At 39.9% G+C, this 25,280-nt stretch overlaps 2 protein-coding genes across 4 annotated transcripts in view; one reads left to right on the top strand and one right to left on the bottom strand.

The window, feature by feature from the left end:
• The window catches only part of SLK (STE20 like kinase), a 56,602-nt gene extending 36,660 nt beyond the window's left edge, over positions 1-19,942 (top strand). Inside the window, exons 13-19 of one of the 3 annotated variants that reach the window (XM_004265881.4) lie at positions 2,058-2,150; positions 9,531-9,660; positions 10,260-10,384; positions 10,898-11,086; positions 11,642-11,767; positions 12,958-13,071; positions 16,259-19,942. In XM_004265881.4, coding sequence (XP_004265929.2) covers positions 2,058-2,150; positions 9,531-9,660; positions 10,260-10,384; positions 10,898-11,086; positions 11,642-11,767; positions 12,958-13,071; positions 16,259-16,405 — 924 coding nt within the window. In that variant the 3' untranslated portion in view covers positions 16,406-19,942. Of the gene's footprint in view, positions 1-2,057; positions 2,151-9,530; positions 9,661-10,020; positions 10,095-10,259; positions 10,385-10,897; positions 11,087-11,641; positions 11,768-12,957; positions 13,072-16,258 lie in introns of those variants that run through there. The other 2 variants (XM_004265882.4, XR_004481307.2) reach the window with 2 other exon arrangements.
• A 993-nt stretch (positions 19,943-20,935) lies between these two features.
• Positions 20,936-25,280, bottom strand: part of COL17A1 (collagen type XVII alpha 1 chain) — a 51,567-nt gene continuing 47,222 nt past the window's right edge. Inside the window, exons 50-57 of the mRNA XM_033421082.2 lie at positions 24,895-24,984; positions 24,684-24,794; positions 24,057-24,203; positions 23,430-23,774; positions 22,802-22,939; positions 22,496-22,558; positions 22,260-22,340; positions 20,936-21,901 (exon numbers count right to left, since the gene is read on the bottom strand). Of these exons, the coding sequence (XP_033276973.2) occupies positions 21,849-21,901; positions 22,260-22,340; positions 22,496-22,558; positions 22,802-22,939; positions 23,430-23,774; positions 24,057-24,203; positions 24,684-24,794; positions 24,895-24,984 (1,028 nt within the window). The 3' untranslated portion in view covers positions 20,936-21,848. The remainder of the gene's footprint in view (positions 21,902-22,259; positions 22,341-22,495; positions 22,559-22,801; positions 22,940-23,429; positions 23,775-24,056; positions 24,204-24,683; positions 24,795-24,894; positions 24,985-25,280) is intronic.

The raw sequence follows: 25,280 nt of genomic DNA on the forward strand, positions 1-25,280 counted from the left end.
AATTCATCTTAATATTTATTTGTAATATTTAATTCATGCTTAAAAATATTTTTTCTCTTGATTAGCTTGATTACCTTTCTTAGACTTTGTGTCAAAACAAAAGCTGAGTAAGCTGAAATTTGAAATAATATCTTTAAGTTTATCAAATTGTGAGATACTTTGAAGAATCACAGGTGGAAAATATCTGTAAAGTCATTTGATTATAATGAATTTTTTCATTTTTCCTGAAACTGTTCCATATTGTCATAGAATCTATTTGTGGTATTATTTACTATGAAAGATTGTCATTGTTTCAGAAAGAGGATTTACATATTGTATTAGTGTGTCTTTTTCTTCCCCAATTAAAATAACACTAAGAGAGCTTTTACATATTAGCAGTTTTGAGAGATAATTTTATAATTTATTCTGTTCCTTTAGTGTAAGAGGAGAATTTATCTTTTCATGATATGAAAGACCCCAGGACAATATTATGATCAGTTTTATTAGTTTTGGAACACACTAATATCAGCCAAACTAGTGAATACATTTTCACTTTTGTTGCATGTCCCAAGTACTCAGATTCATTGATTTTAACAATGAAATTATGCAGATAATGGAACATCATTTTGCTGAACTTGAGGATCTGCTTTAAAAAGGATAGAATCAAGCGTTAATAAATACAGTGCATTCTATGATTTCTTTAGGTAAAGATAAATGAAATGGTATATAGCCTTTTGATTTGGCTACCATTTCTAAAAATTACTGTTTTATTACTGTTTATTATATTTTATATAGAATTGCTCTATATACCATGATGTATGCCTTTACTGTATTAACTAAATATTAATTTTCTTGAAACCATGAGTAGTTTTTATTAAGAGGTTATTTTTTAATATCAGGTTAAATTTTGTAGGCAAGTATATGATTTAATTATAGATATATAGAAGTTTCTAGTTATTGTTACTGTTTTGGACTAGGAGAGGTTTAGCCAGAGAACGTGTTTGAGATAGCGATATGCATATTTTAAATAATTCTATTCTGTATTTTTTTCCTTACCGCTAAACTTCTTGCATTTGGGGAGTCTCTTCTTTTTCATGGTGATTTGGTTTCATGAGAGATTACTGATGGGAAATTTTAAATACACTATGTTAAATCAAAATCAGTCTCTTTCACAGACCATCAATGGCGTGTGGTGATTTGGAATCTGGTTGCTTTTGGTGCTTCTACTTATAAACACGTGATCGTCTTTCGTAGTTGGATTACAGATCTATTAGGTGGAATACATATCTAGGGTTTTGAAATGATTGAAAGAGCTCTAAAATACACTTCATTTTATAATATACTTTATTTGGTATAATAAATCATAGCATATAAACTTATTTTATGAGGGGTTATATTACTGATTTTAAAGCTGACAATTGATTTTGGCTTAAATTATCAGCAAAGGAGAATGTATTTCTAATCTAATCCCAAAATCATCAGATGTGTTCATTTTTATTGCACCATATATAAAATAGTTTATTATGAAAAAAGAAAACTTAGTGTCCATTTGTCTCTCCTTTGTGTATTCTAATGCTTACTTTCCCTTTTGTTTTTCTTTTGATCTCATTAAGTGGATTTCATTTAGAATTATTTCATTGGTTTTATCAAGCCAATTATGAAATTTTACAGATTTATAAATGAATGGCATTTGTTTTCCTTATATCCAATATTTCAGACAATGTCAGTAGATATGTTTATAATCTTATGATCTTTCAAGGTCAGTTGAGTTTATCACCTTTGGTTCAGCGTTAGCGTTGCAAGTAATTCTTTACTGATTGTCTTAGGATCTAAAGAGAGAAAGATATGTAGGGATAATTAAGCAACTAATTTTCCTTATATGGTGTAATGTCCCTTTCTGCACTGAGATTAAGCATGTTCTATCCTTTCATTCTTTTTCACCAAACTAACACCTGTGCTAATGCATGTTGAAAGGAGCTTTTTAACAACTTGACTTGACTTGTAGCTTGTCTGCTCACATAAATGCTTGCTGTGGAGAAAGTGTTTTTCCCCACCTCCTGCATGCTTATACACTGTAGGTTATAAATGAAGTGGAGAAAGCACCCAAAGAGCTGAGAAAAGAGCTCATGAAACGCAGGAAAGAGGAGCTTGCACAAAGCCAGCATGCTCAGGTAACAGCAGCAGCTTAATGCTACTAAAAACAGAAAGCGGCAATGTTCTCACAGCTCAGTAAACCATGGTTGAAAGGGTAAATTCGGTACTTATATGATGTTGACGTCTCCTTATACAAAGGTTCCCAGGGCATTCTTTATGTAGTACTAAATTCACACTAATGGTGACATTTAAGTTGCTAACGTGAAATTAAGTGAAGTGTTTGGAAAGCTGACTCCAGATGAAATAAACGTGTATGTTAATGTATAATCCACTGTATTCTTATTTTAATCATGATGGAAGCTTGTATTTAAGTGGTAATGTCAATGGTTGATAGAAGATTTTTAGGGCAAAAGAATATAGAGGGTGAGTATACAAGCTTTATGCATACAAAAGGAATGCATATTTAAAAGGCCATTAATTCGGGAGTCCCTTATGGCCTGGTGGTTAGGATTCCGGGCTTTCACTGCTGTGGCTTGGGTTCCTTCCCTGGTCGGGGGAACTGAGATCCTGCAAGCCTGGTAAATGGTAATGTTAAATGGTAGATCAAATACTTATTACTGTTAAACTCAACAATGTAAGCAACTTAAAACCAGATTTTAAATGTTAAGTATGTTGTTTTTCTTTTTGGTTCAGAATCCAGCAGTTACAAAAATAGACAGTTTTTACCTATATAAACCTGATTCTAGATTATGATAAGGCTGAGCCAATTGATGGGTGAATTCTCTACAAAATAGATAAATTGGTATTTTCAACAGACTTTTCCAGAAGTATCTCACATGAGTATGAGGTCTTTTATGCTTGGGATCACCTTTCTTTTAATTAAGCTTGCACTCAGCTGGGAGGCAAAGAGAGAAGTGAGCTCAGTTTGTAGTTACAGATGTTAATGAAAGGAAGAAGAGACATGGATTATTTATTTGTTGCTTTAAATTATCTTTTTAACGTGGGTTTTATGTAATTTAAAAAGTGGTTCCCAGACTTTTGGATTTTATAGATTCATGAAAAGAAACATAGAAGCAACAAAACCCTTTGGGAGGCATGACAAATGGGTTGCCGTTAAAAATTTTTTTTGTTTTTGACAAGGAAGGTTATTTGAAACTGCCCTTTATTTGTCACCATCATTTCAAAAGAGAGATGATTTTAACACCATGAAAAATAAGGAAACTATCTCAGAATTTAAAATTTTAATAAAACTAGCCTATTTGAATAAATGAAGTTGTTTTTTTCTTCCTGTGAGCCAATGAAAATTTTTGTCTTGGCCTGGTATGGGAATTACTACAAGCACACCTCGTTTTATTGCTCTTTACCTTATTGCGCTTTTGCAGTATTGTGTTTTTTACAAATTGAAGGTTCGTGCAGCCCTGCATTGGGCAAGTCTGTCAGCACCATTTTTCCAGCAGCTTTGCTCACTTCATGCCTCTGTGTCACATTTTGGTAATACTCACAATATTTCAAACTTTTTCATTATTATATTTGTTATGATGATCTGTGATCTTTGATGTTACTACTATGACTTGCTGAAGGCTCAGGTGATGGTTAGCATTTTTTAGCAATAAACTACTTTTTAATTAAGGTATGTATGTTTTTTAGACATAATGCTATTGCACACTTTAATAGACTACAGCGTAAACATAGCTTATATATTTGGGAAACTGAAAAATTCATGTGACTTGCTTTATTGCGGTGGTCTAGAGCCGAACCTACAGCATCTCCAAGGTATGCCTGTAGTTAAGGTGATAATAGCAAACACAGCATTTACTGTATGGCACATACTGTTTTAAATGCTTTACCTATATGAACTCATTTAACCTCACAACACAGGAGATAGTTACTCATATTACCCCCATTCTACAGGTGAGGGAACTAAAGCACAGGAGGTTGAATGACTCTCCCACGTTCACGCATTTGGTTAGTGGTAGAGCCAGAATTCTCATCTAGGCAAGTTTGGCTCCATGTTTCATACACTGATCCACCACATCATACTGCCTCTTGTATTTAAGCTACCCCTTCTGTGCCTAATCTAAATTATTGGCTTGGCCCAGTGGTTGTTGGCCATGTCTTATTAATAGGTGAAGAGGAAGTCCTTGCTGGCCACACATCAATTTTGGGGTAATTTGGATTTCAAACCAGAAGATAACAATTTGGTTTAGCCTTGTAAAGGAATGTAAAGTTTTTAATTCCAAAAGGTAATATGTCAGACTCCAGAGTTGAAATTGAGGATTTAGTGTTGAATGGTAAGTGATCCAATGCTTTAATAAAACTTTGTTGGTGATTTTTCATATAATTTGAGGGGCTAGCCTGTATTTTCCAACTAAAGCTGAAAGCAGTAGTAAATTTCTATCTGTAAATTTAATGAAGAATTTAGTAATCTAACAAATTTCAAAAGTATTTCTATTTAGCTACCACTTTTGATGAAGGTGTTAACACATGATAACTTGAGTCTAATATTTTAAACTTTTTAAAGAGTTTATGAATAATAGCCATATGGTCGTGGAACTAGAATGTATTTGATCATCTAGTCCAGTGGTTTTCAAACTGTACTCTCAGGAGCTCTTGAGTTTGGAAGAAGCATCTCAAGAATCCTTCAAAAAGTGAGGACAGGGCTTCCCTGGTGGCGCAGTGGTTGAGAGTCCACCTGCCGATGCAGGGGACGCGGGTTCGTGCCCCGGTCTGGGAAGATCCCACAGGCCGTGGAGTGGCTGGGCCCGTGAGCCATGGCCGCGGAGCCTGCACATCCGGAGTCTGTGCTCCGCAACGGGAGAGGCCACAATAGTGAGAGGCCCACGTACCGCAAAACAAAAACAAAAACAAAAAAAAGGACAGTAGGGCTCTGGGCCCCTGCTTCCAGAGCAGGACCACTTTACATCTGTTTTATAAACTGAGATTGTTTTGGTGAGTTTTTTAAAAAGAGAGTTCAACTGGTTTAAAAACAATGGCAGCAAATTAGAGTTTGGAAACCACTGATCTAGTTCAAATCCTTCATTTTACAGATGAGAAAGAGACCCCTTTGTTAAGTGACTTGTTCCAGGCCTCAGGAAACTCTGCGTTTGTATAATTATTCTTTCCATTTACAAAAAGTCATTCAGCTCTATTCTTACCTGGGAAGTGCGTTGTATTCTGATCCACAGGGCGTTGCTCAGGTCATGATTCAGTCTTTTCAGTTGTCATCTTGTGCAGTCTTCAACGCCCAAATGCAGGACGTAAGTCCCGCGTGCCTTGTAGGAGGGTGCCTTCTTCTGTTTTACCTGCTTTTTCTTTGGCTCACATGTGCCTTTTCATTGTTAGCTTCATTTGTTGTAAATCTAGAAGATTGATAGATGATAATGTCAGTGATGACAATAGTAATAACCTGACATGAACTTTATAGTACAGTATTCTTTGAAGAGTTCACATTTGATTCTCGTTGCCAACCCCTAATATAGGGATGGAGTGTATCTGTTTTACAGATGAGGAAATCGAGGCACAGAAGACTAAGTGATTTGCCTAAAGTCACAAAAGAGATTAGTGGTAGAGCTGGAACTAGAACACTTCTACTACAGTGTTCTTTTTTCTGTCTACACCACCACAAATTTTAATCTGAGATTTTCACCTTTTTCAAGAAATATCTTCTCAATAGTATTTTATGAACTTTGCACATGTGAGAAATTGAATGCTGTGGTTAGATTTTTATCTTCGTGTGAAGTGACATTTTGATTGCATATATGTTTATGTAGATGTTTTAATTATGGATATGGTCAGAAAAGCCATGTTAAAAGTGGTGATTTTAGTTCCATTTAGTTTTCACTGTTCAAATTGTCCATAATGAATGGTGGGTTGCTATTCTCCATGTTGCAGTTTTAAATTAAGTCTGGAGTTCCAGGCTGTATTCTTTCTCACAGTTTCTGTAGGGAAATGACTAGCTTATTTAACACTGTAATTTTTGTTTGTGATGTTTGATACACACAACTGGAGTAGATAGAATACAGCTTGATTTCAACCCCTCCTTCCCCCCTCCTGAATTTATTTATTTATTTATTTATTTATATTATTGTCAGCCATTGGACTCTATAGTTTTCTGAAAGAGTAGTCAAAATGTTAATTATTTTTTGACGAGAGGGAGAAATTATGAATTACGAACACTTTTCTGATCATTACCATTTTTAGCTTTTAAGTTAAAGTGACTAGATGATGTACAAATAGTGCCACGTATCATAACCCTTTCTTAGAGTTTTCTAGAACCCAAAGCTGTATTTTTAACGTTCACAGTTATCTGACTAATAGGATAGATTCCTTATCAGAATTAAAACTTGTACATTTAAAGAACACTCATTTTACAATTTCTGTGTCCATTTTGAAATTGTTACTCTTAGTGATCAAATTGATGTGTTATTATTTTTTTAAATGAGTGTAATTTGTGCAGTCTTTTTGGAATGTAAGATCACTTTTCTTTTAGATCCTAAGAGTAATTTCTAATTACAGATTCCACTGTGAATGTATTATACTTGGCTTTTGAAGTTAGGAAATTTAATGAAAGCTCAGTGATATTAAATTTTCATTTCTTTTGTGGTAATAAAATATATTAATGTGTAAGGGACCTTTTCGGTAGTTTTTGGCCTTAATATAAAAAAAAATCAAATGTGCAGTACTCTTGGCTGTGTAATCATCCACACTCTGCTTGATTCTTCAAGTCCATAGCTCTGTAAGGCAGCTGGTGTCTTTGCAAACTCTGATGGTTAGGAAACGCTTCCATACATTGCCTGCCTTGACCTGTTGATCTTTATTTACCTTCTGGAGCAGCACAGTGCTAGTTCTGCCCGCTTCTATATAACAATCTTAGCTCCTTTTTCCTCATATACTGGCCGCTTCAGGGCATGCTTTTGTAGTTCCTTGTCATTCATTTTGAGTCTTGATCTCTGGACCCTTATTCCTTGCTTTGAGTTCTCTGTGGCTTACTTTTGAACTTTTCAAAGTATGTTACTAAGGGAAGGGACCCACTACTCTTTATATGGGCTGACAGATAAAACCAATTTGGGACCAATAGAGTGGAAACTCCTTGAAGGCAGTACTGTCTTTTATTAATTTTAGTAACCCTGTAAGTAGTACAGTCCCCAGCATTTACTAAGTGCTTAATAAAGGTTTTCTTTGACCTGAACGCTTATCTTGTTTAATTTAGACATAAATATAATAATATGACCAAAAACTGCATTGACAAGAAATCACGTTCACTTTTTTAGTGGCACTGGCTTATACAGTTGACCCTTGAACACCTCAGGTATTGGGATGCTGACCTTCCGCGCAATTGAAAATTCACATATAGTTTTACAGTTGGCCCTCCGCATCTGTGGTTCCACATCTGGACATTCATCCAACTATAGAATGTGTAGTACTGCAGTACATACTTAGTGAAAAACTCCACGTTTAAGTGGACCCACACAGTTCAAACCTGTGTTGTTCAAGGGTCCACTGTGTTTACCTTTTTTAGTTTCATATAAATATTTATTTGCCTCATCTGTTACACTTGATTTTTTTGATAAATATAAATGTAATATTTTTATTTATGATAATTTGGACCCATTATTTCTGTCCACACAGATATTTTTTAAAAGTTCTTTATGCAAACTAGTGGTAAAAATGTTGAACAAAAGAAAACTTTTGATATATCTGCAGGTTATATTGTTTATTAAACAAGTTTGCACATAGAAATTTCACAATGAAATTAGAGAATCAATTTAATTTTTATTACAAATGATATTTACTGTAGGAAAAGAGAAGCTTGACAACTTACTTTGTTATAACTGCTTATAAGATAGGATGGAGATTTTTGCATCTCTTTAAATAAAGCTCAAAAGCCTTATTCTAGATAGTTGAATTTAAATATTCATTGAGTTTTTATTTTTTTCTTTGCTGTGATAAAGCGATGTAGGTGACTGTAGTCAAGTTGGCAATTGTAAATTTTTTTTGTATAAATTTGCTCAGCATTTATTATATCTACGGAACTGACAACTTGCGTGATATTTTCGTTTAACGACACATAAGTACATTTCCTGTCCCCAGTACATAAGACCATAGCTCAATAAATACAAAAGTACATGTTATTCCACTTGCAACTGGCAATTGTATTTTATAGAGACAGTTTATTAGTCTTATACAGTAGCAACTGTATATTTGTATTTATGCTAAAATACAAATCATGATGTAGATGAGACAGCAGCATTTGTGACAACAAACTAACAGGATGTCATGGATGGTAAGACCTGATTCTCACCTTCAGAGAAACAGTAGTAAGACAAGCATCTTGAGGAGCACTGCTGACTCACTCTTTGTGCACTGAAGACCAGGCTGGTAGTGATCTAGATCCTGTCAGACTCTGTCCAAGGCCTAAAAAATAGTTCCAAAATGGATCTTGAGGTTTTATATCTCTTAGATGTGCAAGAGGAGGGATTATAGGTGAAGTGCTGCTCAACCCCAAATTTCTAAGTCTATACTCAAATTGATCAGAACACCCTTGAGCTGATCACAAACTGCTGTAACAGCCAAGAGAGGGATGGAGAGCCAAACGTTTACTGGCAAAATTTGCATTTCTTCAATTTGAGTATGCTTCCTTTCCTTCTGCAAATGTATAATCTAGCATAATGACCATAAGTCACTTCAACCTTCCCTTTCCTTACACAGTAATTGAAGGATTTTTTTTGAAAGTATAAGTTTGGCATTCGGGCAAAAATAGTATGTACTCAGTAAATACTGTTGAATGAATGAGTGAATCCCTTACATGTTGGTAGAATTCTCTGATTATAAGGAATTTTGTTTGTAGAGTCATAAAATGTTAACTCATTTTCCTATTTCTAGTTCACATTTCTCTAGCAATGCATTATTTCTCATTAAATCCTTAAAGTATTGTTCTTTTTAGGCACAGGCTAAAGATACAGAATCTGTCTTTCTCTGTTAGTGTAGCCATGGTATGGCTTCGTCTTTATTAATAGAAAAATAGAGAGTTTAAAATCCCGATATGTTTTTCTTGTTTGCTCTTTATTGCCTCTCTTCCTGAAAGACATTTCTTGTTTATTCTTGTTTTGTCCACACTCTAGTGAAATGAATAGTCAGTTTTAGAAACTGTAGATTTATTTTTTTCCCAAAGATGTAGGGCATTTTAATTATGAGTGGGTTATGGACTTCTTTTGTATGTGTTATTCTTAATAGTTTAGAATATTATGTATTCTAGTACTTCCTTTCTGGGCTTGAATTGGGTGACTAATACATTTATGTTATGTCTATACTATATAATTTTGGTGATTTTTAAATCTAGTTGACTTTAGAAACTTGGTTCAGAAATCTTGTTAATCACTAATATATACAGAGGTATAGATAAATGGATGTTTTGCTCAGTAGATACTTATTAACTGATGGTTAACTATGTCTAATAGGAACAAGAGTTTGTTCAGAAGCAACAACAAGAATTAGATGGCTCTCTGAAAAAGATCATCCAACAGCAGAAGGCAGAGTTAGCCAATATTGAAAGAGAGTGCCTGAATAACAAACAACAGCTCATGAGAGGTATATGAAATTATGCAGCATATGTATGTATATATATATCTCAAAACATTGCAGAGATATACCTTGGAAATTATTTGAATGTTTTCTTTTGCTAGAGTGGTAGAGGGAAAGATGAAGCAACTTAAATAAGAGGAAAATACTTTATTAAATTAAGAAATACTGCAATAGAAGTGAACATAAACATATGATCCTTAAAACATCTTTTTTGTCCAGATGATGGTAGAAATATACCTGAATAATTTTATGTACTCATTATGCCTTACAGTGTTGGTATACTTAAATTGGCTACATGATAGAATGGAATTTTAAGCACTTATTTCCCCTAACAAATACCTTATATTTTTTTTCTTTCTCATTAAGATGATTAAATGGAATTTTGGTGTTGTGGGTAGGGCATTCTCTGTTTACAGGACATCAGAGCAGAACGGAAAGTGGTAATGGATATTATCTTTATGTTGGTAATATTGCATTTATAGCTCAGAATGTCCGTGTGTATTAATTAGTGTATTAGAACACTTGTATGTAAATATTAAAATGAAGACCAAAGTACATTAGTAAAAAGAGCAAAGTTACATTTTGAAATTGCTTTCTTCTTCTAGCTAGAGAAGCTGCAATTTGGGAGCTTGAAGAACGACACTTACAAGAAAAACACCAGCTGCTCAAACAGCAACTTAAAGATCAGTATTTTATGCAAAGACATCAGCTACTTAAGCGCCATGAGAAGGTTAATGAAAGGAAAATTTGTTCACTTTTTTGTTCATTTTAAAGTGTGCAGAGCTATTTATTTTTGAAACTTATATTTTTTACAGAATAAAGTTCAGGTTTCCTTTCTTTTATCCTAAAATTTCTTTGAAATTTGGAGTAATTAGTTGTATGTTGGTCACGATTGCAAACTCTTTTCTACAAATTCCAAGGAAGGTAACTAATTACAATGCTTAAAGACCTTATACATTATAATCTTCATCTTGTCTCTCAGAGTTAGCTATTTTGGCTCCATTTATGGTTCAGGTATCTTAAAAATGTGGACTCCCTATACTTAGTATACGAGAGTCAATATGAATCTCTTATTACTAATAGCTTATTTTTCTTATAAATTATTTTTTGCCTAGTATTTTGCTGGTTGGTATGCAACAAGGGAGAGAGTAATTTGGGGAAGCAACAGCAAAATGACATGTTTGAGCATACATGTGGGTACTGAGTATTATATCTACATCACTGGACTCTGAAACTTTCTTAGGAAACAGAACAAATGCAGCGTTACAATCAACGACTTATTGAGGAGTTGAAGAACAGACAGACTCAAGAAAGAGCAAGACTGCCTAAGATTCAGCGCAGTGAAGCCAAGACTCGCATGGCCATGTTTAAGAAGAGTTTGAGAATTAACCCAACAGCAACACCAGATCAGGATCGTGAAAAAATTAAACAAGTAAATAAGAAAACTACTCTCTTTAAGTTTAAAAGTTTTGAGTGGCCTTTAGGAGTACCACATAATTGTGCTGTAAACATTTGGCGCTACCTTGGGCTCGCTGATGTTCACCATGGCTCTGTACACATATGGCATATACCAACTCAATCTCCCCCAGGTACTGGCCACGGAGAGCTGCTCTCTTCCACGCCCCACACCAGATCCAGGGCTAGGCTGGTCCTAAGACCAGCTCTGGGAATAAGATGACTTGGCCAGCTTTTCAGTCAAACGTGTGGTCTCACTATACTTCTACAGTCACAGATCCCACACGCAAATTAACTGAGGTCACTAAGCAGGTAGGAGGAAGAAGGTTTTAATCAGAAGTCTCTCTCCACCTCCCTACACTCCACCAAAGCCATGACGTAGACTCCAGCTTTGAGTCCCAGCATATTTACTACTTGAAGCTTTAGTTTATTGTACTTTAAGCTTTGTTACATTCCCTAATTACACCTTTGGAAGATACAGAAATTACATTACTTGTTAACCATATTTATCTTTTGTTTTTCTTACTTATAGTTTGCCTCTCAAGAAGAAAAGAGGCAGAAAAATGAGAGAATGGCTCAACATCAAAAACATGAAAATCAAATGCGGGATCTTCAGTTGCAGTGTGAAGCCAATGTCCGAGAACTGCATCAGCTGCAGGTTAGCTGCAGAAGCATGAATGCAAAGATGGTACTAGATGCACAGTACAGGTGGCTGGTTTTGAGGAAATAATAGCTACTCAGAGTAAGCTGCACATTGCTTGTGAAGATGCTGGGATTTAAAGGTTTTCTTTCCTCTGTAGACCCAAAGGAAGATCAGTTTAGTATCGCAGGCACTTGTTTAGAACTTACACAGCCGTGATTAGTATAAACATGAAGCTAATTTATGATATAAGAAGTTGCATCTTTCGGGCTTCCCTGGTGGCGCAGTGGTTGAGAGTCCGCCTGCCGATGCAGGGGACGCGGGTTCGTGCCCCGGTCCGGGAAGATCCCACATGCCACGGAGCAGCTGGGCCCGTGAGCCATGGCCGCTGAGCCTGCGCGTCCGGAGCCTGTGCTCCGCAACGGGGGAGGCCACAACAGTGAGAGGCCCGCGTACCGGTAAAAAAAAAAAAAAAAAGAAGTTACATCTTTCAAAAGTACTATTGAGAATTTTTAGTGTATTTTGCAAAGAAGATGAACAAAGTTTTAAAAATGATGTAGGCATTTTTTTTATCATTCTGAATTTAAAATTTCTTTTTATTTAAGGAGAAATAGTTCATTTTCTTCAAGGTGTTTGAAAAAGGTGATAAGTATATGAGAATTCTTTTCCTAAGGAATTTAAACATTACTTTAGAGAGGACTGTTTTTGAACCTTACCTGGAGTATGCAGCTCTCTAATATAATATAATATAATATAATATAATATAATGTATTGTAATGTAATATAATTTCTAAAATGTTTACAGTTTCAGAGTAGTGTATACATTGTGGATATGCTACATATTTGCTTAATTTACTAGAGTGGAATAGTTTCTAACCCCATGTTCTGGTACCATTGGATAAAATGCTTGCAAGTTGCCCTCTGAAGTGTCAGTTTTGTGAGTAAACCTTCTTAGAAGGAAAATCAGGATCAAACTACTTCTTTCTATTCAAGTTCTTTTCATATGGATAACAGATCTAGCCTCTAAACTTGCAAAAATGAAGTTATGACTCTTTTCATAATTCTTGGCCTTCGGTTGTTAGAGGAGAATTTCAACCTCAGTAATAGCTTTATGTTTAATGAATACTTTATTATTTTGGAAGATAATCGTATTTGTGAAAAATTGCTAACTTGATCTGAAATTTTTTAAATCCAAACTTTATTTTCAGAATGAAAAATGCCACCTCTTGGTTGAGCATGAGACTCAGAAACTAAAGGAGTTAGATGAGGAACACAGCCAAGAATTAAAGGAATGGAGAGAGAAATTGAGACCTAGGAAAAAGGTAATTTTAAAAGCTTTAATTAAAATATGCTTGCATTCATCCATCCCTCCATCCTCCCAGCTATTGGCTTTTTACCTAATATGTGTCAGGAACAGTGTCAGGGACAGGAGACACAGAGATGAAGAGTCAAAGTCCCTGTCCCCGAAAGGTTCAGAATCGAGTTGACAAGCCGTTGCAGATCAGTAGCAGCATTTGTCTGAAGGAGGTAAGCACAAGATACAGAGCAGAGGAGCACAGTGTGCCAGCAAAGGAGGAGGAGTGCATAAGTCTGCTCAGGGAAGTCAGGAAGGGTCAGAGAGGAGATGCCTTGTAAGCCAAGTGAGGCTTGTTAGATGAGTGTAAGAGCTTGCTAGGAGGACAGACAGATTGGAGTGGAATGGGGGCAATTTAAGTACAGAAAAGAGAATGAGTGAAAATAATGTGTACAGGAATCATAAGTAGCTCCCTATCATTGTAGCATTAGAGGGAGTGTGTGCCTGTGTGTAGCCATTAGGGAGGGAGAGAGGGAAGGGATGACAGCTTTGTCTGGATGGGTCAACTGGAGCCAGATTACACGGCCCTTGTGTGCTGTGTTAATTGACAATTTAGTAAAATAGAGATGGCTTCCTATACCGCGCCAGCCAGCCAGCCAGCCAGCTATCTTCTTTGTTTGCACTTGACTCCCTGCTAGCCTGGTCCAACTGGTCAACCATTTCAACTCTGTCTTTGCTATTACTGTATGATTCTCTCTCTTTGCCAACTGTCAGACTTAAACCTTTATTTTCTCTTGGGCTTCCTGCCTGCTATACATTTCAACGATTCCTTTCTTCCATTCACTCAATGGGTTAATCAAAGAAATATGTATTTAGCACCTACCATGTGCTGATAGTGTGGCTTTTTAACTTGAATTTTGTTTTTTGTTACATTTTTGAATAGGTAGTTCATTCATGTGTTTCTGCATTCAAAGGGTACACAGAGGGGTGAAAGTGAGAAGTCCCTTCTCCAGTTCCTCCTTTCACCCTTTGCAGTCTAGCTTTCGCCTCAAATTCCTCCCCAGTTGAATTGGTTGACAGTGGTCACCAGTGGCATTATCTACCTGTTCTTCTTAAAAATCTTAAAATTTTCTTCTCACCTGACTTTTGTGACATACTCTCTTCTTTCTCTGTGCTCTTTCTTTGTCATTAGTCACCAGAAATGTAGACATTTTCCAGTTTTACACTCTTACCTCTGCTCTTTATCTTGATGATCTTGTAGATTGTCATGGCTTCAGCTGCATGTTTAAGGACAATTCCAAAACTTGTATAGAATTATAAAGTCATACAGGTCTGGGTTCAGATCTCAGTGCTGACACTGATTAATTTTGTCTCTTAACACTTCTGAGCCCAGTTTTCCTCATTTGTAAAATGAGGATGTTACTGCCTCCCTAATTGGGGTTGTTAAGACAGTTAACGGAAGTGATGCGTGTACAGTACTTGTCCCAGGACTTGAGATGTGGTCAGGATCCAGCGAATGGTTGTTATGGTTATTATTTTATTGTTTTTATTATCGGTTCATGCTCTCAGCTCTCATTTTCCATATGGATGTTCCATTCCTCCTCATTTCATTCATTCTGTCCCATTGTCATCTCATCAAAGGTTTCTTCTTTTGATGACTGTATATAAAATATAGCTTCAATGCCTACCTCGAACACTCTCTATCCCCTCAACCTTTGTTTTTCTTCATAATATTCATCACCACCAGACACATTTCTTTATTGTGTGTCTTCTCCCACCAGAATGTAAGCTCCTTGAAAGCGGGGACATTATCTCGTTGTTCACTGATATATACCCAGCTTCTGGAACAATTCCTGCACATTGTAAATGATCAGTACATACCTGTTGAATGTTGTTGAACGTTGACTAAAGATTGTAAACTCAGTGGAGATAAAACTAAACTCAAAATCTTTTTTCTTTCATCTCCATCTCATCTTTCCCCCTCTCTCCAGTCCTACCCACCATCAGGTGTTCTTGCTAACATTTCTGTTCTCTTAACTGACATCTAGGCTAGAAACCTGAATTACCTTTCATTTCCATCACACCCCACATTCAATCAGATGACAAATAATTTTGACTCTTATTTCATAATATTTCTCTTTCCCTTTACTGTCTTCCTACTATTGGCTTATAATTGTTCAGTAATGTCCTAATGGTCCTTCTGGTCTCTTGTTCCCTTTCCTCCTACTTGCCTGCCATCACCAGAGTGTTCATCCTCAAGAGCATCTCTGTTACTGTCATAGTGGTGTTGATAAATCTTCAGTTCCAACAGAGTAGAATATAAACGCCTCACTTTGACTTTGAAGCCTTCATAGTGCCACACTTTGCCCATATCAGCCCTTCTAGCTTCGTCTCCCACTAGCCACTTTGTTCCCAGTTCATGTTCCAGTACTGGGTATAATCACCGTTACTCACAGCAACTCCACAGTTTCCTGCCTCTGTGCATTGTTTCAGCTCACTTTGTCTGGCGTGTCTTCCCCATCCTGTCTGTCAAATTCTTATCTTTCCTTTGAAACTAAGCTCATGGTTTTCCTCTTCTGAGAAACCTTCCTATACTTCCATCTTTTCCTGTACTTTGTATTTTTACAGCAGTACTTCTCCTGAGTCACTTGTCCACAAAGTAATTGATACCTCAGATATTTATCAAGCACTTACTATATTTGTTCCATATTGTGGGGTTGTAAAGATGAATCTGGTTTAGGTGTTACCTTCAAACAGTTTATAGTTCAATGTGAAAGAAAAGACATGCACGTCAGTAATCAAAATAAAAAAATAGAAAATGGTAAGTTCCATGTGGAAGAGACGGTTAATATCAATAGTTAATAATAGGTGCCGTCTGTTGAGTACCTAGTGTGTGCTCAGTACTTTATTACCACATTTAATCCTCTCATAGCAACCCAGTCGAAGTAGATGGTATTATCGCTGTTTCATAGCAGAAGAATGAAATGATTCTGTAATATAGAGAAGTTAAGTAATTACCCCCAAGTTATCCATTCATGTGGCTGAGCCAGGACTTGAACCCTGGGCTGGCTGTACAGCCTATGGTCCTAGCTGTTGAGCAGTCTCTTCTCCCTTAGGATAACAAAGTCTTTGGGGCAAATAATTTTATCTGGGCTGTCAGAGTAAATTCTGTTTTTAATACCAGTGCATAATTTCTTTTTCCCTTCCTTTTTAAGACACTGGAAGAGGAGTTTGCTAGGAAACTACAGGAACAGGAAGTGTTCTTTAAAATGACCGGGGAGTCTGAATGCCTTAACCCATCAACACAGAGCCGGATTTCCAAATTCTATCCTATTCCTAGCTTGCATTCCACTGGATCGTAACAATGGGAAGCATTCTGTGGTTGGGTTTGTCTTCTTAAGTATGTCATTCTGTTCTCTTCATCTTCTGCCATAGTCTGTATCAGAGAGCTCACGAAGACAATCACCTGCCTCACCTTCCAGATGTTTTTTTGTTTGTTTTGTTTAGCAAAGATAAAGGGAAAGGCACTAAGACAGATGCTGGGCCATGCTGGCAAAGTAGCATCTTGCAGTAATTCCCTAAGGTGATTTTTGTATATAATCTTAAAAATTGTGTTGTTTAGATACTGTTACCTGAAAAACTGGTAGAGAGATAATGTTTAAAGTTATTTAAAAAAACCCTGTTACGTCACTTAAGTATTACTAAATATCTTTTTTCCTGACTTAACTTCTCAATGATGCCTAAAATCTATAGTTGAAACTGCTGTAGAGAGTTGGATTAATTTTTTGGTGAATCAGCTCTCATGAAAAAACTATGAGTTGCTCAAAATATGATATTGATTCAGTAAATAAATCTGTTACCTTTAAATGTTAGCATCAAACTCTTTTAAAAGAGAAAAATTATTTCAATAATTTGTCTAAAATACTTACCTGTTTAGACATGCGCTAATAATTAAGGGTGCTAGTTTTATTAAAATAGTGCCTAAAACACTAAATTTCAGTTGAGTCTAAAATTGCATTTCCTTTTTTGATTCAACAGGGACAAAACACCCTTAGCATTAAGCATTATTGTTTTTTAAATCTTGCTCCTATTACCAATGGATAGAAATTTTCATCCTAAAGTATATGTTGTACAAAGTTGGAAAGATGAAAAAAATAAACGGTAGCTTTTAGATGTCCAAATTGGAAATGTAAAACTCACCAAATTAAAAAAAATACAGATATAGCTATCTCAGCTTATTTCCTAAAATAATACATGAGCTGGTTAAATGAATTCTCCCATCTTAGCAAATTCTGTTTAAAACTGTTGGAGGCTGGCAGGCTCTGAGTTATATTTATGAATATATTTTTATGAAATTAATCTTAAAAGAGGCATTTGTTCAGAATAGTTTTTAAGAATTTAAAATATTTAGGCAAATATCAGAAATGACTTTTCGTTGTTTTGAGATCAAGTCATTTATATTTTGGTTTTGTTTTGTTCCATGTTTAAATTATTTACTTCGATTTGAGTGGGAAAAGCCTGAAACCTTTATCATGAGGGTGCTGATACGTGTAATTATTAATGAAATGTTCACTCTAGTCCCTTTTGAGGGTTAGAATTTCAAGCACGTGTCAGCTCGAAACAGTATTATAAACCGTATTTCGGGTGTGAGACAGTCCATTTGTAGACGAAGCTTGCTGCCTGCCATGTGCGCCTGTTCTGTCATGAGTGCCAGGTACCAAATTGTAGACATTTCAGTGTTTAGTTATATTACATTTGAGGCTCGTGAAAAATGCAAATGCAACTTTGTGGGAACACTGATTCATGTTAAGAAAATGTAAATATCTGTAGCACTTTCTTGCAGTTAATTTGAAAACTTTGAATGCTGAACCTTATTTTTTCAGTGGTTTAGATGATTTAAAAATGCATGTGATTTTAATTTTGTAATTGTTTTGACAAGCATAATTTACTTGGACAACTTTGTAGGTAGCCTTAACTTCTGGCCAAGTTTGTTTTTTATATAAATATATATACATATATATATATTATGTATGGTTGTAAATTCATACACTTATCACATGAATGTGTTACTGTATACGAAACTCTTTTAATGCTTTATTCTCAAATGCTGGGTTGAAAAATGTTTTGAAAGACTTTTAAAATATATATCTTTATAAAGTAATGTTCAGGGTGATGATGGAAATTGTTTATATTGTTATGATAGAAATGACAGTATAATGTTACCCAGTGTATTTAATGATTTATTTGAAGAGGGAGAGAGGAAGAAGGTTCTCATACCACTTTCTCCTTTGAAATTTTCAGTTTATTGGCTTTTTAAAAATTAATACTTCAGGCAGTGGACATTTTTTCAGTATCGTTTAAAGGATATCCTGTGTGCTGAATAGTTTATGGCACATAATTAATTTGGTCTGAATATTTGGTTCTTTTTCTTCCTTTCAAGTTGACAGAGTATTGAATAAAGAGACTCAGAGTAGAACGATTGACACGCTGGTAAGTTTGTTAGCACCTCTTGCATCTCCCGTAAAACTGCCCTTTGGATTCCTTGTTCACGCTCGAGTTCTCTTTCAAAAGTGACCAGACCATGTGCATGTAGGAGCAGGACTACAGAATGATATTCATGTAGAGGTAAAAACCTTCATTTTAATACTTAAAGTTACATAAATCTTTTCAAAAGGTATTTTGTTGTATAGACCATGCTGTTTGTACCCATCCCTGCCCACTTCTTGCTGTAGGCCCTGTATTCACGTACAGAAGTGTGATCCTTCTCTCTTGCATGAAGTGTAGGTGGGGGGTTCGGGAGGGACACAGACATCTTTGAAATCAAAAAGAGTGCAGTCAAAGGCATTCCTGAGTTGGTGGTTTTGTTGCTGTGGCAGAATGTGCTATGAAATGCATAGAAGAAATTCTCCATGTGTGCCCCCTAATTACTCAGCCTCCCCTCCTCTCCCTGCGTGCTGTGGACACGCCAGGCCACCACGCTTCTGCAGGTCTAGCTCATGGAGCTCGTTGCACCAGGTTGCCTTTCCTAGTCCTGTCAATCCATGGTCGGGTGTGAATTGCTGAATTAGCCGCTATACTATATGGACTCACAGTTAAGCTTTTTCTTACCGTTTTCTATGGGGAAGCTATAGGGTGGGTAAGGAGGAAATTTGGAGTGCTTATACCTTGCTGAAAATGTTGAAACTTTCCTGTGACAGGATACAGCAAATTGTAATTAAATATAAACCAGAACCAGAGCTACCTCTAAGTAGTGTTTCCTCAAGCACAAAGCTCTCAGGCATATGAGACCCACTGTGATGGAGGGTCTCTGATTTCTTGAGCATCAGTGAGTTTCAGAAGTGATTGTCTTTTGTAGTCTCCTAGTTCCCTTGTAACTACACACTTTTTTCCCCATTCCACACTGTGCTTAAATGACAAAGACTCTTCTGAGAAGCCAAATTCTGTCAAATGATTAGCTAGAGATATTGTTGATTACAGGGAAATGTAGAGCTGTGAGGCGGAGGCGGCGAGCTCTGTAGTTCCAGTTCTAATAGGCTTCTGGTTGAATAAATCAGTTCTTTCCTGGGAAATGATCGTTTATAGGAAATGGGATATTTTAAATGCTTTTCTTAAGTTGAAGGCACAACAGTTAATGCCACTACTGTTGCTATCCTGTGGCTGACATGGTTTTGATACAGCTTTAAAACTTCTGTTACCAAGCTTGGGGTAGAATGTGATACCAGTTTTAAATGTTGGCTGTAGCTTTTTGTAATCCTTCTCTGATTTGCAGTGTAATAACTTCACAAGCTAAATTTTCAGAAAGAATTTTGTTTCAGAAAATGCCTCTTGTCTATTTGGGAGCAACATGTCTTTTCAATCATGGGGTTGGCAAATGAAAAATAAAGTTATTTCTTACTCTACTTTGGGAAGCAGTCTTTTATTGGGACTATTTGAAACTAGATTGTCCTGTGTGAGAACATTTTGTAGCATTTTTTAAAATCCTAATTATATTTTAAAACTTGCAGTCCTCCAGATCTTCTGACCCTTCAGACTTACTAGCATTCCAGACCATCTGTAGTCATCACACACAAGAGGGTCCTTTTTACTGGTAACCTGGGACTGGTAACTGGTCTTTCATTGCCCAAACCCCGCCTTTGGGTGGTACTTAAAATATTTCCATCGACATATGTATATATACCTTTTTTTATGTCCTTTTTTCCCCTTGGAATGGATTATTTTTCTCACCAAACATTTCACAAACTGTGACGTCACTTCTGCTAAAAACAACCTCTTTTCATCATTCACGCAAGATTCAGTAGACATACTAGGCTGACCATTTGGCACGTGGTCAGTTTGGATGGAGGGAGGCACAGCATGTCATTTTCTAATCCAGGAGCATTGCATACTGTGGAGCTCATGCTTGACTTTTTTTTTTTTAATGAAACAAAAGAGGCTAAGATCCACCGCCATCCAGCTGAGGACATATCTCATATCTGGGTTCTGTCCAGAGAAGCTAGCGAGTTTGGGCTTTTACGGTATTTCTCTTGGGCATACGATTCTATGAAGACTTTGGGATAGCTTGGATAGGCAGATCTCATAACTAGGACAAAACTCAAAAGTCTGGTTAATCAAGGTAAGAATCATTAAGGGGATATAATACTTGAGCTTCTAAAGCTACTATTACAAAAACAAATTGAGTCAGCCTTTAGGTAAAACTAACATATGAGAAAGGCACGATGCGTTCATTCATTATACATAAGTTTTCATTAGACAGTAAAATGTCAAAATTAACCGAAAATGTTTTCTTCCTTTCCCTCTTTCTTTTCCTCCTTTCCTTTCTTCCTTCCTTCTTCCCTCCTCCCCTCCCTTCTTTTTTTTTTTTTTTTTTGGTTAGATGGATCACATTAAGCATATTAAAAAAGAAAAAGCCCTTTAATTGGAAATTTTGCAATTGAAATGACTCATCTAATAGACCACGTGAATATTTGTAGACATTGAAAAGTGCAATAAAACCAACCGCGCCCAGTCCCCCATGCATTTCCTAAGTGCAGAGCAGGGGTGCCGGCTTCCGGTGTCAGGCAGTCTGCTCTCCCTCCCCTCCCCTCCCCTTCTTTCCTCCTTGCCCCCTGCCTTTCTCTTCCTATTGGCTGCAACCTAGTTCAGTGTAACATACTATCAACTCTAGCGTGGACCTATGGAGACAGATCATAGCTGCAGTCAAACTTCCTAAGTGGGAATGTGATACATAGAAATACTAGTAGAAACCCTGTCACCACCTCACGGGAAGTGGATTTCTTAAGTTTTTTCAGCTGAGAGTTTTGTCTATGACTAGAGAATGCAGAGTGAAGAGAGGAGAGAAGAGGTGAGAGCACAGCCTTGCAGCGTTGACCAGAACAGTCCCATCACGTGGCTCCCAGGAAGGCACCCCCTCCCCATCCCATCTTCCATTTCCTGGGCTCATTTTTAAGGTGAAGCTCAAGGGCTCCTGAAACAACTTTTATGTACCTGGCTTTCCTAGGCTGGGGCTTGAACTCAGTGTTAAAGAAGCCGAGGAGCTCAGGCCTGGACAGCAGGGAGGCCAGCTTCATCCTCCCACACTGCATGCGGCCACTGTTGGGTCTACCCCGTGAAGCTGTTTCAGACTGTGTACCTTGGACTGAATTCTACATACATATATTTTGCTCCAGACTAAGATAAGGGTTCTAGTTGCTGTGCTGCCTCAGTAGGACAGTGAGATTCCAGCTTTTACCCTCTGGAGAGGTCTTGACATAAGCGCCATAAGCCACTGCAAGAACTGGTCCAGGCGGCTGTTCCGCCAAGGGTCGCTCATGGCTTGACGGCGATGCTTCTCCTTCTCCGGCCAGCATAGACTTGGTCACCTAGAAGTTGGAAGATGAATGGGAAGTTAGAAAATGTCCTGTGGTCTGTGGGGACTTCCGCTTGGGTAATTACAGTAACTGACTACTACAAAACCGGCTTGAAAGATGAACTCTTCTGTAAGACTGTCAACTGATTGAAATTGATTACCCTATTTCATTACCAGCCTGGTTCTCCTCTTCCTCCCTGCATTGACACTCTTCTTCCTTTCTCCCTGGCTGTTCATTTGATAGTTACACAAAGTATGCTGTTGCCAGTACCTGCCTTTCGTAGCTGGCATTTGCCTAAAATTTTCAGGCTTGCTCTGGAACACGTGGCCTGCTTCCCAGCACTCCAGGAACTGTGGCAAGTGAGGCTTACCTTTGTCTCCTTTTTCTCCCTTGTGTCCTCGAGGGCCGGGTGGCCCAGGCTGACCTGGTGGCCCAGCAGGGCCCATCTCACCTAGGAGGACAGAAGGGGGCACGGCTAAGCGAGGCACAGTGCAGGGCCTGAAGGAGCCGCACACGTTCCCAGCACGGCGCTGGCAAGGGAGCTGCTTCCCACAAGAGGCAGTCGTTAACACAGGATCCTGGTGGCTGTTTCCTGCCACCACTTACCTTTGGGGCCAGGGATGCCCATCTCTCCCTTCTGCCCAGGGGGTCCTGGGATGGCTCCGTACGCTGCAAGGGGGAAAAGCTGGCCTTAGACAAGAGCTCGTCCTGGGGCTTGGGAGGTAAAGTGATTCGTTCAGACTGACACAGGCAGGTGGTGGTAGAGTTTGGACTTGTAAGAAGAAAACGGTTCAGAATTTATCCGATTTTCAGCATCTCAAGTGTTAACAAGGTTTCTGGGGAGACTGGTTTCTGTGGAGCAGACTACATGGCAAGTGAAGTGTTGGGAAAGTAATCGGGGCATGCCCTTACTTCTGAAGAAGTCCATGAGGTCCTCGGTCACGTTGCTGTAGGCGGAGAAGACCTTGCTGATGCCAGGGGGCCCCTGGGGCCCAGGCCGGCCTGGTGGGCCCCGCACAGTGTAGGCCATCCCTTGGAGCAGGCCCTGACCTGTAAAAACCAGAGTGGTGGGCACAGGCAGCAGGGGTCACCTGGCACCCTCCTCACGGTGGGAGCGCGGTGTCCTCTGACTGTCTGGCTCCCATCCCAGTCAAACTCTTCTGTGCGGCAGCGAGGGAAGAGCCTCCTTAGTCTCCCCTGTTGACAGGCACGTCTCGCCTCCGTGGGCTTGTTTCACAGGCCTTTTACTGCATAGCTGTGCTGGTGAGCCGCCCGGGAAAGGGCTTCTTAGTCAACAGCCTTCCCTCAGCCCCACCAGGAAACCTTCATAGTCATATAGACTCTTCTGGGAAAACAAAGGACAAAGACCCCAGCATCTCTGTTCCCTGCAGCATAGGTTCCAGTCCCGACTGGGCCCCTTGAACTAAGCTTGTCTTCAGTCCCTGCCCGTCTGATTCCAGAACCGCTGTCCTCCTGGATGTGGAGATGCTCACATGCTCCCGTAACCCCGCAGCGCTGAAGCCTACGTGTCCCCACTTACGCTGCAAGCTGTCAGACACCCGAACGGCCAGCTCGTTGTAATCCAGACCTCCAGCAAAGCTGGCCCCGAAACCACCGTCACCGCCATACGTGCCGCCTTCTGCCGCTGCCCCATAGCCTCGGCCCCGGCCCGTGTCCAGGCCAAAGGCTCCCCCTTCGCCCAGGGAGCCTCCGCTTGCTCCTCCTATGCCCGTGGAGGAGCTGTGCGAAGAGGCCCGACCGAGAGAAGAGGAGCTGCCGCCCCGGCTGTAGGAGCTGTCCGTGGACACCAGGCGGCTGTCCCCGGGGGGACCCTGGGGCCCGGGAGGACCCGGCGGGCCGACGATGAAGCCGCGCACGTCAGGGCCTGTGGGGAAGAAGCGGCAGTAGTGGGAGCCAGGTCTGGGGGAGAGAAAGCAGTGGGACTTGGGGATGCCTCTCCCAGGGCCTCAGCACCCCTGAGCAGGATGTGAACTCGCACCAAGCGGGAGCATGTGGGCTGGGAGGAAGCCAGGCTTCCTCGACCGACCAGGGCGGCTTATGTGTTTGGCCTCCGGTTCCCTTCAAGCCCCGCTGGCTGCCCCTCTCACAGGGAGAAGCCTGGTCTGGGAGGGGATGGAGGAGGGAGAGTGACGTCAGGGACACGCACTTGTGAGGTAGCTGATCAGCTCACTCCGGAAGTTGTCGCTGTTTTCAGCTGCGTATGTCACCAGAGCTCCTGAGACACCTGGGGGCCCTCGAGGGCCTGGGGGGCCAGGGGGACCAGGAGGGCCTGGGATGGATGACAAGCCAGCAGCTGAGCAGGGGGCAAGAGAAAGAAAGATCAGGGATCCCCTGCCAGGACCGTGGAACTCCCAGCCTGGGCCGTCTGGAAGGAGGCGGGGAGGGAGACCCCCACACGCGTGTCCCGTCCTCCCCTGGGGTGACTGCTCCCCGCTGCTCTCCACCCCCAGTCCCGGGCCTCATTCAACCCAAATCATATCCCTTCCCCTCAGCCCTTCTGCCGCTGGGAGTTGGGGCTCCCGGCTGGGCACCTGGTCACCCGCTGGCCCGAGTTCTCTCGTGACTTGGACACATGGTGTCCCCCCACTTCTCCCCCTGCCAGGGCTGACAGCACCTCAACGTCAAGTGTGTCCCCCTCCAGGGCCCCAGAGCCCAGCCCTGTACCCGCTCTAGGAGAACTGGTGCCTGGGCTGAGCCCTCCATGGCTGCCCTGGCTCAGACCCGCAGGAGCCCTGAAGGTCAGGCTGCAGCCCTCGCCTGCCTCACTCCTTACTCTGCAGGTAGGATGAGAGGTCCTCCATGCTGATGCTGGACCACGCGCTGCCTGGGAGCCCTGGTGGCCCAGGGGGACCTGGGGGCCCAACAATGCCTCTGAATTCAGACCCTGAGACACCAAGGAAGAGCAAGGATCGGTCACAGCCTGGGCCAAGGAGCTCTGCCGTCCACCCCGAAGCACTCGGTCAGATGGCCCTGCTCGGCCGTACCTTGGAGCAAGGAGAGGAGCTCCTCGTAGGATGTTCCCGGCAAGCCTGGGGGCCCTGGGGGGCCAGGAAGCCCAATGCTGACTCCGGAGCCTGAGGAACAAATCCCAAGTTGCGATGGATGCAGATCAGACAGGGAAGGGCAGATGGAAACACCGTGTCAGAGAGGAAGCCAGACAGAAGCAGCCTGAACAGAAGCGGAGGCTGGGATAGGGGCGAGAGGGGCAGCGGGAAGAGACCGGCAGAGGGTAACGGCGCCACGGAGGAGAGGCCCCAGGGCCGGGGACGAGTGCAGGTCAGAAGTGCCCACAGCCCTCCTGCTGCTGGGTGTGTGCGTGTGTGCGTGTGCGTATAGGGAAGTGTGCATGTGAGTCGTGTGCAGGACGGTG

The sequence above is a fragment of the Orcinus orca genome, chromosome 14, assembly GCF_937001465.1.
Source record: "Orcinus orca chromosome 14, mOrcOrc1.1, whole genome shotgun sequence".
NCBI classification, from domain to species: domain Eukaryota; kingdom Metazoa; phylum Chordata; class Mammalia; order Artiodactyla; family Delphinidae; genus Orcinus; species Orcinus orca.